Below are 15290 nucleotides of genomic sequence, written 5' to 3' on the forward strand. Positions count from 1 at the left end.
GAAATGTGTGAATTTGGAGAATGCACTGAAAATTTGTAAGGAAAATTGTTTATGGTTGTTTATTCTTGGTAATTGCCAGGAAAATCAGTTTAGATAAGTCACAGTTACTATTTGCATTTGCACCAAACAGAACTTTCTGCTGCTCATACTGAAATCACCTGGACTTTGCCTCTCCCAGTAGCTGTCTGGCTCCAAAAGGGCTTTGCATCCCTGTTTCTGTCCTGGAAGCACAATCCCTCTCTTGCTGCTTTATGGCAGAAAAGTGTATTATGGAAAACTGTCCTGTGGTTTGTGTGGGAGGAACAGATGGGAACTGAAGGCTGTAGATATGAGCAGAACAGGGTGGAAATACAACCCTGAGACAGTAAGGTCTCTCTAAGGGAAGGAATTTGGGATTGGGGGCATATGAATTACTTCAGGATGACACTTGTGCCATCTCCTTTCCTCAGATGTGCAACTATGTGCATATTTATTGGGTCACATTGACCTAAGTTACCAGAGTTAAAGTGTTTTTCCTTTATATAATACTCTGCTTTATTATTATTTACCCATTTGTGACATTATCTAGTGCAACAGCATCCTGCAACATAAATTCTATCCTTAAAAAAAGAGTTAAGAAAATGAAAACACAAGTCTGATTAAGTAAGAACAAACAAGATCAATGTAACCTTCAATTCCTGAGATTTGGAAGTGAGAGAATTTTTTATATTCATGTAATGGTTATCATTCATGTAAGAGAACATATTCTATTAATGAAGATTTGGCATTTTCCCCTCAAAAATTAATCTATAAAATCCCCATATATTGTACATCAAAAGTAAAGACTATTTGTCCATTGATTTTTGGTTTTCTTTCCACTGAACTAACAGAGATTAATTGTAACACAGTACTTTTTCTGGACCATGGAAATTTCCTACCTTATAATGAATGCAGAGATAATACACAATTAAACATATGTAGTATTTGTTTTGTTTGGACTGAAAATAAGTTGGTTAATACTGAAAAACTTCATGTATAGAATAAAGAGCACTCATGTCTTTGTTACAGGGATCATCTTTTTTCTTTCTTTCTAATATTGAAACAAATGGCAAGGAAGTGACTTGTGAAATGGTTGAAAATATACTTATCTGAAGATATTTCACATGTAATTTAGAATTTTCTTTATAGTTCACTACCTTTAATGGCTAACAATAACTAAGGTTTGTGCTAGTACAGGCTACTTTTGGTAGTTTTCAAAGGCAAATATATAATACTTTGAGGGTATTTGTTCTAAACCGTTTCCCAACTTCTCAAAATTGAAAGATGGGAATTAAATTTAAAATAAATTAAATTTATATTAAATTAAATTAAAATTAATTAAATTGAAATTTATTAAATTTAAAGACAAATTTTAAATTTGTCTTAAAAAAATGCTTTCACTGGGAATGGAGCCTTTGGGGTGCCGTGGAGAGGTTGGGCCCCTCCAACACACCCTGATTGTGCTGGATATGTTTCACTCTGTGGAAGCTTTTGATTCACCTTTGGTGGTATCAGTCACAAATCTGTTCTGGGGGAGCAGAGCACACACCTCCATCAAGTTCCTTTTTCTTTTATGATGATATCTGCACATCTGTCAGAATCTTCAAGTCTTGCTGGGATCATCTAACATTTGATCTCCTGCTCTGGTTTAATTGCTATGCAAGGAGATGTGGTTCAAAGGATAAGTGTGCTCAGCAGGCTGTGACCTTCATCCTAAAGGAACATGAGGAAAGGTTTTAAACACATCCAGGGATGCCTTTTTTGCAGTATGTGAAAAAGAAATCTGTGGAAATGTCTGTTCAAGGCATCTTGTGTAATTCATGTAAGACACCTCCCATAATCCAGAGAAAGAATTTGTGCCTCAGTGCATTTTGTTAAAGCCTTTCACAAAATTCTGTGAAATGCCTTAAATTCTGATCAGCTATTTTTTTTCTTTCCCCCCTTCCAAATTATGGACTTTGTGAATACAAAGGAAAATGACCATGACAGAGAGCAGGAAGAAAAGAGTGTGGCAATTTATAAAGCTCCACTGAGAGAGAGCTGAACATTTGAATAATGTGCTGTCTGAATTTTGTGTTGCAGCTGAGTAGGAGTGTGTTTGTGTACATAAAGATACCTGCATATGTATCAGGCAATTAAAGATTACTGGAACAGGCTGTTAAACAGCTGATAAATCTGAGCACTTTCAGACTTCAGGACAGGTCCTTTTTGCTTCTTTACCCTGGACTATGCTAGCAGCAATTCAGACTGCTACACAGCACCTTACTGGATTACCAGACATTAACAATACTTGTGAGCAGTGATTAGTTTTCTTAATCATTATCCCTGCAAGCATGGCAGTGCTTTAGGGTATCTAACCCTGATTTCCTAAATTAGCTGTGAGTGCAGTACCAGGGAGCTGATGTTGTTTATCTGGTGCTGGAAGTCCAGGTAATCAGACCTGGGAGTGCTTTGCTAAGGATTTCTTCATCTTTCTTTCCTCTCTCACCTTTAGTGCTCCTTACACTCTCCACAAAGAAAGGGGGTGTTTGCATCTGCTCTTGTAATTCAGCATACTTCTGAATCCAAGACTTCCTCTAATTTTGCCAGAAATCTTTCTTATTGTGCATGTTACTCTGTTTCCATCATACATCTCTCCTCCTTTTTCTGCAGGATAAGTTTGCTTTTACCAGATGTCTTTCCTGCCTGATCTATATCTTCAATTCCCATATTGCAGATTTGACTATTTCTGCTTGTTTGCCTGTGTCCTGCTTGGGATACAGGCTAACAGCTGAGCCACAAATCCCCCTTTACCTGTTGATACTAGGTCACTTGGCTTTATGCTTTTGGCTGGGTTCAAGGACGGCAAATACAAGTTCTGTCAGCTTTTTATGATGGGTGAAAAAGTGTACTGCTTTAGAAGTTGGGGCAGTTTTTAACTGCAGGTGGAGTTGATGCATTTCTCATCTTGGAGGCTCCATATCATTGAAGTAACATTCTCATTGTGGTTCATAGTTCTGCAGTGTGTGACTGTGAATATTCAGGAAAATCTTGTTTGTTTGATAGCTGTTTCTTTTGAGATTTAATTGCTCTGGTAAGTAGTTTTTGGTTTTTATCCTTGCTATATTTGTTCCTCAAGACACAGTCTTGTTAAATTGCATCTTGTATTTTAAACCAAGACCTTTTTGTAACTTCTTGCATTTTCCTTTCTAGTGGAATTTCTGTGGAGCCATACAACAGAGAGCATGTGTGTTGGATACATGTCTGCACAGGATGGCAAAGCTAAGGTAAGCCATGAGGAGTAGGCTGTAATACAGTTGGATTACTGCAGAAGCTAAGGAGAATTTGAATTAATGATAATGAAATAGATAAGAAATTTCTTTCTCTAAGAGAACAGAGGAAGTAATGGTTGCATAAGCAGTTAAATGTGTCAATTGATTAGGCATTTCTAATTTCTTTTTTTAATTGCAGCAGTTAACAACCCTATACTAACATATGTTCCATGTCAGATTAAGGTGCCACAAACACATGTCCATTCCCTCTGTACTCAAATAACTTTATTCATCTTGATTCAGTTATGCTGGTACCATATTTTTCTGTGGGCATCTCTTTCTTTGGATAAAGCAATTACACCATCAAGGAAGATATAAAACAAACTTCAAACAAGTTCCTAGAATACCCTCTGTGATAAATAATTCCAACATTACCATCCATGTTTTCAGTTTCTTGGGGCCTTGTACTTGATTTTTAATGAGAGAAATATTACATTTAATTTGAATTTAACAGTGAAAACTGGAAAATTCTTTCACATCATGATCAAGCAGTAGGGATTAACTAAGTGGATGAGCCATCCATTCTTAGGAAAAGAGCATGGAAGGGAGAAAAAGGGTAGTGTAGCAACTGGAGCATTTAGAAGAGATGTTTGGAGAACAGGAATGAACATGGGAGAAGCTGCAAGCAGAGACTGTAATGGTTTCTGTAGACATTCATGCAAAGAGGGATGTGACCAAGGTAACACAAGAAAAAAAAACCAAACCACATATATATATATATATAAAAATACATATAAATATATATCTGTGTGTATATATATATATATATATATATACATACATATATATGTATATATATATATACATACATTTATATGTATATATATACATACATATATATATATACACATATATAAAGAAGAAAAACAGCATCAGATATTTTACACAGCAAAACTGGTATAACACTGTTTCAAGCACTGGAAGGGATAAGCTCATCTTTAAGATGTAAAATGTGCAAGAAAATAAAGACAAGAATGCCCCAGAAAGACAAGGAAGATAACAAGCAGCTGATGAAGGAAGTGCTGGTAGAGGTGTAAGTGAAGTATTTGCTTCACTTTTGAATAACTTAGGTGCAATTCTTTCCAGATAGCTATACATGGATGAGAGTGTGGTTTTACTACTTTTCTTAATGTTTGTTTCAGATTTAGTTGAAAAAAAGTCCAAACTGAAGTTAAAAGCTTAGATTGAACTGAGTGGAACTAAAGCAAGTTCAGCCACAGATGTTCTAGTATTTGCTAGTTAGCTTTAAAATTGTTGTCTTGTGTTTGCAGTGAAAGAATAACTGGGAATTAAAGATGTTAAATGTTTCCAGTATGCACACCTGCCTCTGACTTACACTCTGAAGCTCAAAATGTTATTGTTTCTTCCTGGTAGTGTCTAATTAATAAATAAATGCTAAATATGAAATCTGTCTGGCAATGAGTATTAACATGACAGTGCCATGCCCAGAGTTGCTTTCCTACTCACAGTTGCAACATTTGACATCTGGTGTGCATTGTTTTCATACTGCTGGTAAATTCTCCAGCTGGTAATACTGATTGTGCTGACAGACACAGCTGCTCTTCTTGGATCACTTTTATATTATGTTTTTGACCTTCACTGAAGAGTTAATCCCCCTCCCTTTCTTCCTTCTTTGAGTCTGTGGCCACAAATGCTTTCCAGAGAAAAACCACAAACGCTTTTGCTGCTGACTTCTATTGATCAAAAAAAGTCTTCTGTCATAAAAGCTGGAATTTTGTTCTGCTACAACTAGGACTAAGTTATAGATGGAAAACTGGGCTTGAAATAGAACACAATGTATTGCAAGTGAAAAAAAAATCTCTGTTCTTTAATAGAGTGACTGTTTTGCTACAGTTAATTTTGAGTGCTTGCCATGAAAGAATAATGGGATAAGAGTTCATAAAAGTATAAAATATCACTTGTTTATGAGGACCATAGCAAAATGATTAGGCAGCAGCTTGTAAGGAAATATTTGCTTTCCTGTTTTTCTGGGGTGGTGAAGACCTTCAGGTTTTATTTCTTTCCTCAGTCTAGGACTTGAGTTTTGTTCTTAAACTGAGGGGTTGTCACAGTGCCTGATTTTGAACTGGTTCAGTTTTTTACTAGACTAATATTAGAATCATATAAAGAGAAAAGGAGCCTGCTTTACTATCTTAGTGTGATTCTTTAGGCATGGGAGGTTAGTGCAATTCATAATAGGAACTAACAAATGGTGGTTCTGAACACCAGCTGGAAACTGTGGAGGTGCAGAATGTCCTTCTTACAAGGCAAACACAGGGTAGGTGCAGCTCACCTGCAGACACTGGTGTGCTCAAGACATAGAGCACAGTTATCTGTCAGCAACTCCTTAAAAGAGGAGTGGGACAGAAACGTGGAATCAGAGACTTGAAGTGGTTTGTACAGTGTGACCTGCTGGTGCTTCTGGCTTCTACAGCACGAGCTCTCCAAGCACTGCTTTGGAAGTACCCTTGCACCAGGGCTTTGTTTGCTCCCTGTTTAGGCAAGACTGGGTTCTGCAGCTGGCCACTCCCCTTCAGGTCAGACTGCCTGAATGTTGGCTCACCAGTACCAAGTGGCTGAGCCTGCAAGAGCTATGCACTAATAATGGCTTGATTTGAAGCATACTTTCTGGAAAGGTGTCCAGATTTTTTTTTTTTTTTCCTGGAAACATCATCATTTCCTGTTGGATTAAAGTGTTTAGTTGAATGTTGCTTTAAGAATCCTGCACAGCCTTGCCAGATGAACTAAGTTCACACCTCATTGCTGACACAATCACCTCTGTTTGTGTGTCCTATCAGCTCTTTCTGGATGCTGGAACTATTTCAGCTCCTCCACTGCTCATAACTCTGGAAGTGTCATCTCCAGCACCTGCACAGTGGATGTCCCAGTGGCTTCCCTCAGATTCTTAGGCCACAAACAGCTAATCAAAGCAGATCATAGCTGCTTCAACTGTGCCTTTCTTTTTTTCTTGTCATCCTTCTCAACACAAGCAGCTTCAAAATCACTTGGTGCCAGCATTTGTCGCAAGTTGGATGTGACAAATCTTTTCATCTCAGCATTTTGGCTCTTCTTGAACTACCCTGCACCAGCTGGTGCTGCACCTAACCCAGGCTGGTGCTTGGGAGCCTCAGTTATCATGAGCCTAAGGGGCAGAGACACTCTGGTTTAGGAGTTTCTGGAACCAAACCTTCCTGAGAAAATACAGTGACAGATTGTTTCAACATCAGCCTTCTTCTTTGCAAGATGAATGGGCTTCCCAAGATCTCTTGAAGCAGAGGTCTTGTATTGCCACCTCTGTGATGGTAGAATTGTCACAGTAGCTGATGCTCAACTCTTTCTATCCATTTGTGAGGCTGTTGGAATATTCTGGGCTGCAGCAGAAGTTTCTGGCTGCAGCTGTGAGAATGCATAGAAGCAGATAGAAAATACTAAGTTGTGGGTTCCCTCTGTATTCACGCAGCTCCTCTTGTAGCAGTAACTGCTGCATCCAAAAGGTTATGACTTCTAGAGTGAAGGACTGGGGGATTAAATAACTGCATGAACTGAGGAGATTTTTTTTTTTTGTTATTGTGTTATTGACTCATAAATTACTTGCTATGAATTTAAGCAATTATTTCTTTTTTCAGTCCAAATTTTCTTCTCTTTCTGAGATGAGGTACTAGTTGGTCTTCAGAACAACCTTCCAGATGCTAGGGGTTCTTACGGATCCATAATAGATCTAACAACTGTTCATAGCATCAGCTAAAAAGGTCACCCTGTTACCAGAACTCTGACTTCTTTAACATTGATAACTCTGACCCATTGATAACTCTGCAGGGTTCAGTTGTCATTTCATATTTTCCTGAACTGACTGGGTTATGTTCTAACAGCTGATGCATTTTTGTTGTCACCACTGGGGAAGTAGATCTACTCTAAGGTGTTGCTTCTTGCAGCTCTGTCCATACTGTCGTGGATGATGTGCAATACTTTAGGTCTTAACAGTTTATGTAGCATTTGGTAGAGCAATTTGAGTGTCAGTTTGCACAAAGGGCTTGCAGACCCTCTGCCATGTAATTTGGGGTGGGAAGAAATAATTCCTCAATTCACCCATAATGTGATTTTAGATTAAAGTGAGGAACAGGAAGGAAGGGTGGTAATGGTTAGGTTGCACAAGTTAATTGACTCTTCTGGTTACAAAGACTTCATATCTTCTTGTTCCATGTCTGCTTGCTCAATGGAGGATGCTTCAAAGGAAAATAAATTCTTCAATCTCAAATGAGAGTGCAGTGCATGCCTGCAATGCAAGTTCTCATACCAACGACATCTCTTGAAGGTTCTGGCTATGGGTAGGCAGCCTTTCCTTGATTTCATGTTGTGTATCTGTGCAAAGTCAGACAGGAGCCCTTTATTCTCAGGCAGGGTCTGCAGAGTATTTGTTTACTCAAGCCCTGCAGTATTCTGTATGCAGAAAGTGTAAGTGGCTGGGATAGTTACTTTTTCCTGAATCTGAGCAGTGTCTTGTTAGGGTGATTGAGAGTAGTTGCTGGTGCCTGACTTTTCTGCTTGAAGATAGGTAATTCCTCACTTTGTTTTCAATGGTATTTGAAATCAAAGTCCTTTTTTTCCCAGTGCAAGATCCAGTCTCAATACCAGCAAAATGCACTTTCGGTAATTTATTTTGTTTAAGTATTTGAAATCATTTATCAGCTCACTATGTTTCTTAGTATTTATAAATCTGCTATATGATCTCTATAAATACTGCAAACTTTGGCAATTACTGTAAATGTTGCAATATTTTTGAGTAGTAGTTCAGACTCATAGGTTTTAGTTCTTCTAACAGCTGGATGACTTAGACAGCAAATTTAAAAAGCCCAGTTGCAATATTGAACATAATCCAATTCAGTTGCCAGTTTAAATCTCTTTTTGGCAGCTGTTCAGTTACTATAACATGAACTGCTAAGCTTTATGTTATGGCAGGTTTTAATAATGCATAAGCTACATAAGCTGTTCTTTCCATTCTCAAATGAACCAAATTCCCAATGCTTTGCAAGACATAGTGCAGCATTAGTGGGGAGTATTGCATATTGCTGTGTTTGCAGCAGCTCCTGTCCACACCAAACATTGTGGTTGCAATGTTCAAACAGAAATTTTTATCTTTGACAGCCAATTTCATCTGCCACTATGAGCAAACATAAACATGGTGGACAGGGAGACCATCTCCAGCTCACTTTTCCTGTGGAGATGTAAGCTGTCATCATCAGATTTACTTGCCTTTACTGACTTTGTAAAATTTAGCAGAATTCCTTCCCTCTGTGTTTGAAGTGATACATGTGACAAACACTGATTGCTGTTGGTTTTCTGAGGATGAGCTTCTGTATTTGACTTTGTGAGTGAAAGGTCTGTGAAAGCCCTTTGTCAGGAGAAGGGCAGCTTTCCAGTGCTCATTGGGTGAAAAAACACATCTTGAAAGTATCCTAATTCTAATTTGAAAATTAGTGGAAAAATTTACCAAGCCTGTTTAGTGAGCAGAAATATGAAGTCAAATAATTCAGTCATTCATTTCAGACTACAGAGACACTCTTTTAACTTCATGAGACAGGAGAAGTCTATGTCACTGTTCTACTTATTTCCTTTAATCTTCATGCTTGTCTGGAGACTGGGGAATCAGTCAGAAATTTTCATTTGAAAACTACTCTTTGCATCCAGTTCTCTCATAATAAAAGGTTTTTCTGTTTGTTGGAAACAAATAGAAACCTATTTGTGCTAAGATACCAGTTAAAATGTTTGGCTCATAGACCTTCATGGAAGTTAACTGGTTCTGATATGAGAAGAGAAATTCACTTTTTGGGTTGGGCTCTTGCACAAAGGCAGTAGTTCTGGAACTCTCCCTGGATTTGGCTGAGAGAGGGGAAAAGGGAAGATGGGACTGTGTGTGCAGCTGTGCAAATATAAATGCAATAACCTTAGCACCTGCAATTCACAATGATACAAATCACATTTGAAGATTCCTGACAGGGTTTTAGAATACCTCTACAAAACCCTGGGATGCTGAGCTGATTAGATGATTGGTTGGGATGTGTCATTAGGCTGTCTTGATACAGGTATGAGTGATTTAATTAGATACATAAATAGTTTATAGTAACATACTTACCCACAGAATGAATTTGAGCTTGGAAAACTGTTAACTTCATAAGCAACCTGTATGTAAAATCATTATTTTCAGTGCAGTGAGACCAGAATTACCCCATCACTGTGTCTTTCTGTTGTTGCTCAACAAGGACAATACTCTGGATCCTCTCTTTCTATTTGTTTCCCATTTTTTTCTTTATGAAGGTTTCACCAAACAAGATGCACATGGCATTTTCTGATAGCAGCAGTTGCCAGTATTTACTGGGGCACCTTCTCTTCCTGTACTACAGGTGTACATACAAACCATGGTGGAGGAGAGAATACCAGGAGACAGAGCAGCAGAGTTGCTGCCAAAATGGGCTCTTAACTCTTAATTTATTTTAGAAAATAAATTCAGAATGAGTGGTCAGATGGTTCTGATGGTGGAAGTGTGTACCCAGCTAGAAGGCTCCAAATTTCTAAAGAATATGTGAGTTTGGTGGTACTCTTTTTTTCAGGGAGCAAAGCTGTAGAAAGCAATTTCCTTAAGGATATGGTACCTTTGGTCTTTCATTATATTTCATCTCTATAGTGTAATGAATGGAAAAAGTTTGTTTTATAAATTATTCTGTCTAAAGCACATCCTGAGTGTGTAATAAGAGTGCTAAACACATGAAGTACTCCCTAGATTTGCTTAAGAACTGAATGTGCTGCCATCTGGTAGTTGTACTCTGTCCTCTTGGCAGTGTTTGATTGATTTCAGCTTTCTCATGCAGCACTGTCTCTTGGCTGAAATTTTATATATTCATTTTATATTGTATTTATGCTTTTAATGAAAGAAAAATTCTCTAAGTTGCTGTGAAAAACTGATACTTTTATGTGAATAGATGGAGGAGACTAGTTCTTTAAAAGAAAATATTTTTCATATTCCTTGGTCTGAAGGTTTTTTCAGAATCCTTGTCTACGAGACATGAAGTAATAGAAGTCAAAGAGATGAAACCATATATTGTTCCTGTAGGTGTTGTATTCCATGAATTCCAGAAAGAGCTATTAGTTTTTTAGGTAGGGAACTTTGCAGTGTGCATCAGAAAGCACTGGGAGAGAATTACATTCCAGTGTCTGCAGCACTGGGGTTGGGATCAGTAGTTCCATGATGTAGGTTTGGTTAGGAGGGAAAGAGGGAAACACTGAGTGTTTGGATGGCAAGAACACAGAGCAAGAATCAGCATCAGAAGATTGGTTAGCTCTTCTGGGCTTTAGAGAGGGGTAGGAAGCAAAAGATCAAATGTTTCTTCCAGCATTTACCTTTTTTCCTGTGGAACTGTGGACAAGAGGTTCCTCCTCAAAGCTGCAGCAAAATTCTGCAGTTGACAGACTGGTGTCCCAGGTGTTGGTACCTCATCTCCTGCTGGACCCTCACCAACCTTGCTTTTCTCTGGGAAGGCAAATCAGAATATTCTTGGGACTGTAAAATGCCTATAATTGAAGCTGAATATGTGGATAACTCATCATTCTTAATCTACCATTCTTTGACATGCATTTTCCTCAAAGAGAGTCTTCTGTGGAATTGAGTGGAGGATTAATTCAGGAAAAATTTTTATTTTCCTTTTTTTTTTTTTTTTTTTGTGGTCCCAGGCACAATTTCTTCCAAGTGTGGGTTCATTCGACTTGTAAAGCTGACAGACTAATTGAGTTCAATTAAAACCTTTCCAGTGTTCTTCTTTTTTGTTTGCTTTTTTATTTTTAAGTTTCTAGACTCTAAACCTAATTGACTATACAATCTGGGCTTAATGTAAAATATGATGTTGGGATATAAAAATGTAACAAATTTACAAATAAGTACTGTGGTTAATTTAAAAATATTCTGTGTTCTTTGATGTTTCTTTTTATTTACTGGAGTTTGTTCATATGGTTAAGAACAAGGGAGATATAAATGTAAGAATTCATTTGGGAGTTTTCTACAGTTGTCTTGACATAGCAATGTTACCCTTTCAAATTATTTATTAAGCAACATCTTAAACATTATCATCTTAAATCTGTCTCAGTTTTGTTCTACACAGGGCAGCCATTGGTGAAAGTAATAATAAGTAGTCAGTGTAAACCAGATCTGTATTTACTCCATCACAGAAAGTATGCAAATAAACAGGATGCAAGTAAAGGCTTTAAGAAATGCTTTGTTATGTGTGGTTTCAGTGTTTCTGTAAATGGAAATCTTCAGATGCTGGTGCACAGTGGTTTGGGGGCTTGTGGATGGGGAATGTGTTCCTCCTGACATAGGAAATGAGGTTTTCTGTAGGAAATGTGGTTTGGGTGGCTATTTAAGCATAGATACTTGCTAATGTATTAATAGATAGTGACTACCTGCTTATTCCCTCTTGTACATTTTCCTCCCTTTGCTCAAAAACTCATTAGGATTAATTTACTGGTTTGCTCTGATTGCAGTACCTCACTGAGCAAGTAACATTCTTCCTCTGAGGAAACAAATTTGCTACCATGCCCATCAAACTGTGCTCCTTTTATACTGTCATCCTTTTCATTTAAAAATTTTTACAGACCTAGGAAAATATCGGGAAAATATCATGGATCTGTCAGTCATAGAATAAAAAATACCTTTCTTCCACTTGATTTTGTTAATTTATTTTTTTTTTTTAATTTGTGAAATGACATCTACAGAAAAATTGTCAGTTACATTTTGAGGGAAACTGTAACAGATTTGAACAGATTATTTACTTCTTGGAGTGGCAAATCATGATTGTAACTGAAATTGTTCTGAAAGTAGGAATATGTTCATATATCAAGCAGGAAAACAAGAGATCAAAGTTTTAGCAATGAAATTAAAACATTGAAACGTTTTAAATTTAATCTTATTCTGTGATTTAACTGAAAACAAGGCTACCTAAGTGCAGGCAGCAGGATGCCCCCCTTATCAAGAAAGGAATTAAAAGAAGCTGCTCACGACACAAAATGTTTCTTCAATGTAATGAGCTGAGTTTAGAGTCTCAAATCACTTTCTGCTCAATTGATGCAAATTTTTCTTACTGAACTTTTGCATTTGTACTTTTTATGACAACCCCTTAACAATGTTAACAAACATTCCATCATTGCAAGTGATACATTTTGCAACTACTAAATCTTTTAAATGGGATAATGTATGTACAAACAAATATGTGCTGGGCTGCACTTAAAGGAAGCTGTAGTTTCTAAATGCCAGCAACATTATGTTGTAAGCTTTATACCATAGTAGGAATCATTTCTAGTTCCTAATTTAATAGAACATGAGCAGTTTTCACAGTGTAAAAACATGTGCAAAGGGTGATAAAAAGTCATTACTCTTAACAGCGAGTCAAAGTATCTTTTCATAAGCAGATGCTTTTGCCCATCAGTAATAAAACATACCCCAGTATATAAAGGATAATTAACAGATTTTTAGGGTCACTGAGTTACAATTCAGTTATAAACTGGAGTCTTGGGTACACAGACAAATGTACCCACTTCTGGCTGAAATATTCCAGTGCCTTCTCAAAGGCTTTTAAAACTTTCTGTGGAAAAGATGCCTATTGGCAGAAACACAATTGTTTCTTGGGTTGATTTATTTGGTGGCTGGCAACGGGAAGCCTTTGGAGTTTTTTAGGTGGATGTGTAGATATTTTATGCAGAGAAATTTCTTACTTGCATCCTGATTATTGCAGTAGCCTTATCCTCTGAAGTGTTAGTTTGTCAAGTATTTAATTCTGTCTGAGGTTTCTCAAAGGTGTATTTCTGTATGTGGTAGTAAAGACTTCTGAATCACCCTAAGAAACAGACCTATAAACCATGAGATGCCAGAAGTATTTTCTTTTGTCTTCACTCTGGATATTTCTTTCTACTTTCAGTGCATTGATTCATCCAATTTGCCTTTTCTATGCATCTGTCATGGTCTTTCTCTTCATGTGTTAAACATTAATGCAAACAAAATAGAAAAAGACTCTCAGTTGCTTTTCAAGTTGCTTTGTAGTTTGTCCTCAGACTTCAGTGAGGGAACAGCTTAATTGTTCAATACTTACAAGCTTACTTTGTCCTGCATAATTTTGCCTTTTCTCAGTCCATAATATTCTCTTGACTTTTCCAGACTCACATTTCAAGACTTCCTCCTGGAGCTGTGGCAGGACAGTCCGTGGCAATAGAAGGAGGGGTTTGCAGGCTGGAGAGTCCAGAAAGCAGCTGATTCTTCACTTCATTGCAGAGAATGTGAATGACTCTTTGTACAATAAGGTTTTTTTTTTGTGTTTTAACAGATGTTGGAAATTCTGCTTTTGTTTTATACTCCGTATTGCAACCATGTGCACCACAACTTGAGACAAGTGCTGCTGTAGTTTATGTTCTCACTCTGTGAATGGGGGTTGTATGCATGTTCATTTTGTCTCACGAATAAAATAGGAACACTCCCCAGTTGTGCAAAGATCATGTATAATTAATGATTGCATTTTCATTTTTCTGTGTTGAAAGATAACCAAAAGTTAAGAAAAAAATAATTTAAAGATACGGTCACAATTGTCATTCATATTCTAAATTTAAAAGTAACAGGCCTTTGAAGTGGCTTTATAATTATGCAAAAAATTATTATGGTTTCTAAGTTTCTTAGTGGTTTAAAGAAATCCAGAGGTGATTTAAACATAAGTTGTTTATTTCCTCTCCAGTAAGGAGGATTCTTTTTTTGTTCAAAGAATGGTTTCAGTGAAACAAACTAGAGCAAAATTAAGGCTCAAATTGTTTTTGAATAGTCTTATAGGTCATATCTGTGTTCCCAAACCAAGATGTTAATAGCTCCAAGCTGTATGTATTGCAAAAAGCTATATGAAGATAATGTATCGTTACGCAGTCTTTATGTATAATGGAATATTACAGTGTAAATAAGAAAACAAAGTTTATGGAAAGATTCAATATTATTCTTCACTTCTGCTTTAAATCTATTTTTAAGAGAGGTACAGAAATGAACATATTACTGGATGGGAAGTGCAATGTGTATCAAGTGGCTGGTGGGAGGTCTGATACTGAGCTTTCGTGTTGGTAAAGCAACTTCCTCGTGTCCAGCCGCAGCATGGGTATTTATAACTGTGTGTAATATGTATGTACTGTGCAGAAATTTACTGTAACTCTTTTGATACCTTGAACAGACCTGCAGTGTAAAACAATGTAATCCTTGTCTGCCTCCTGAAGCATTGGCAGCTGAACTGTCATTTGTCACCAGTTTGGCTATGTGAGCCAGGTTGCCCGAGTCCAAAAAGCGAGTTCTGACATGAAACCTTCCACTCAGTTCTTTTTCCTTCACAGCACTGGCAGCAATAGAAGACTTTTGTAATTGATTCATTGTCCTGATAAGTATGCCAAAGAGAAACTAAAATAGTTCATCCTTTTCCCTGGTGGATATTTGATAATTCTGTTTTCAGAAATAGTGGATGAATAGATATTCAGACTGTATTTGCTTAATCAGGCATTGTACTTGCCTGTTTTGTAATATTGTGCCTGCCTATAACAGACATACTTGACTGATGAAATGGTTATATTGATTGTAGTACCAATCTTTCATGGAAAAGAATAAAATTTTTTTAATGGCCTGAGTTAATTTTCACTATTATACTGCAGCATACATTGAGAAACTGTCATCTGTGTATGGTTTTTTAATTGTGAGCTCAGTGTAGCCCTATAGTTGAAGATATTTCAGTACAGTTCTGTAAAAAATATAAAACAGCAGCTTTCCAGATTGCACAACAACAGTGTGGAATGTGCCTGTCTTGAAATAGTTTGTGCTGAAATACAGTGCTTAAAGTTGGATCCTTAGTGGTACCCTCGTGGTCTGAGGAAGTGAAGGACCCTTCCCTGTGTAGTGAGTAAAAA

At 37.1% G+C, this 15290-nt stretch overlaps 1 protein-coding gene across 3 annotated transcripts in view; it reads left to right on the forward strand.

Annotated features, from left to right (window-relative positions):
- TASP1 (taspase 1) overlaps positions 1-15013 on the forward strand; it is a 78914-nt gene extending 63901 nt beyond the window's left edge. For 2 of the 3 annotated variants that reach the window (XM_071422317.1, XM_071422326.1), the window contains exons 13-14: positions 3211-3284; positions 13525-15013. In XM_071422317.1, coding sequence (XP_071278418.1) covers positions 3211-3284; positions 13525-13620 — 170 coding nt within the window. In that variant the 3' untranslated portion in view covers positions 13621-15013. Of the gene's footprint in view, positions 1-3210; positions 3285-7548; positions 7655-13524 lie in introns of all 3 variants that reach the window. The other variant, XR_011678484.1, reaches the window with a different exon arrangement.
- The last annotated feature ends 277 nt before the right edge of the window (positions 15014-15290 follow it).

Source organism: Agelaius tricolor, unplaced genomic scaffold (genome assembly GCF_023055355.1).
Source record: "Agelaius tricolor isolate 1412-34295 unplaced genomic scaffold, bAgeTri1.0.p SCAF_1, whole genome shotgun sequence".
In the NCBI taxonomy this organism is placed as follows: domain Eukaryota; kingdom Metazoa; phylum Chordata; class Aves; order Passeriformes; family Icteridae; genus Agelaius; species Agelaius tricolor.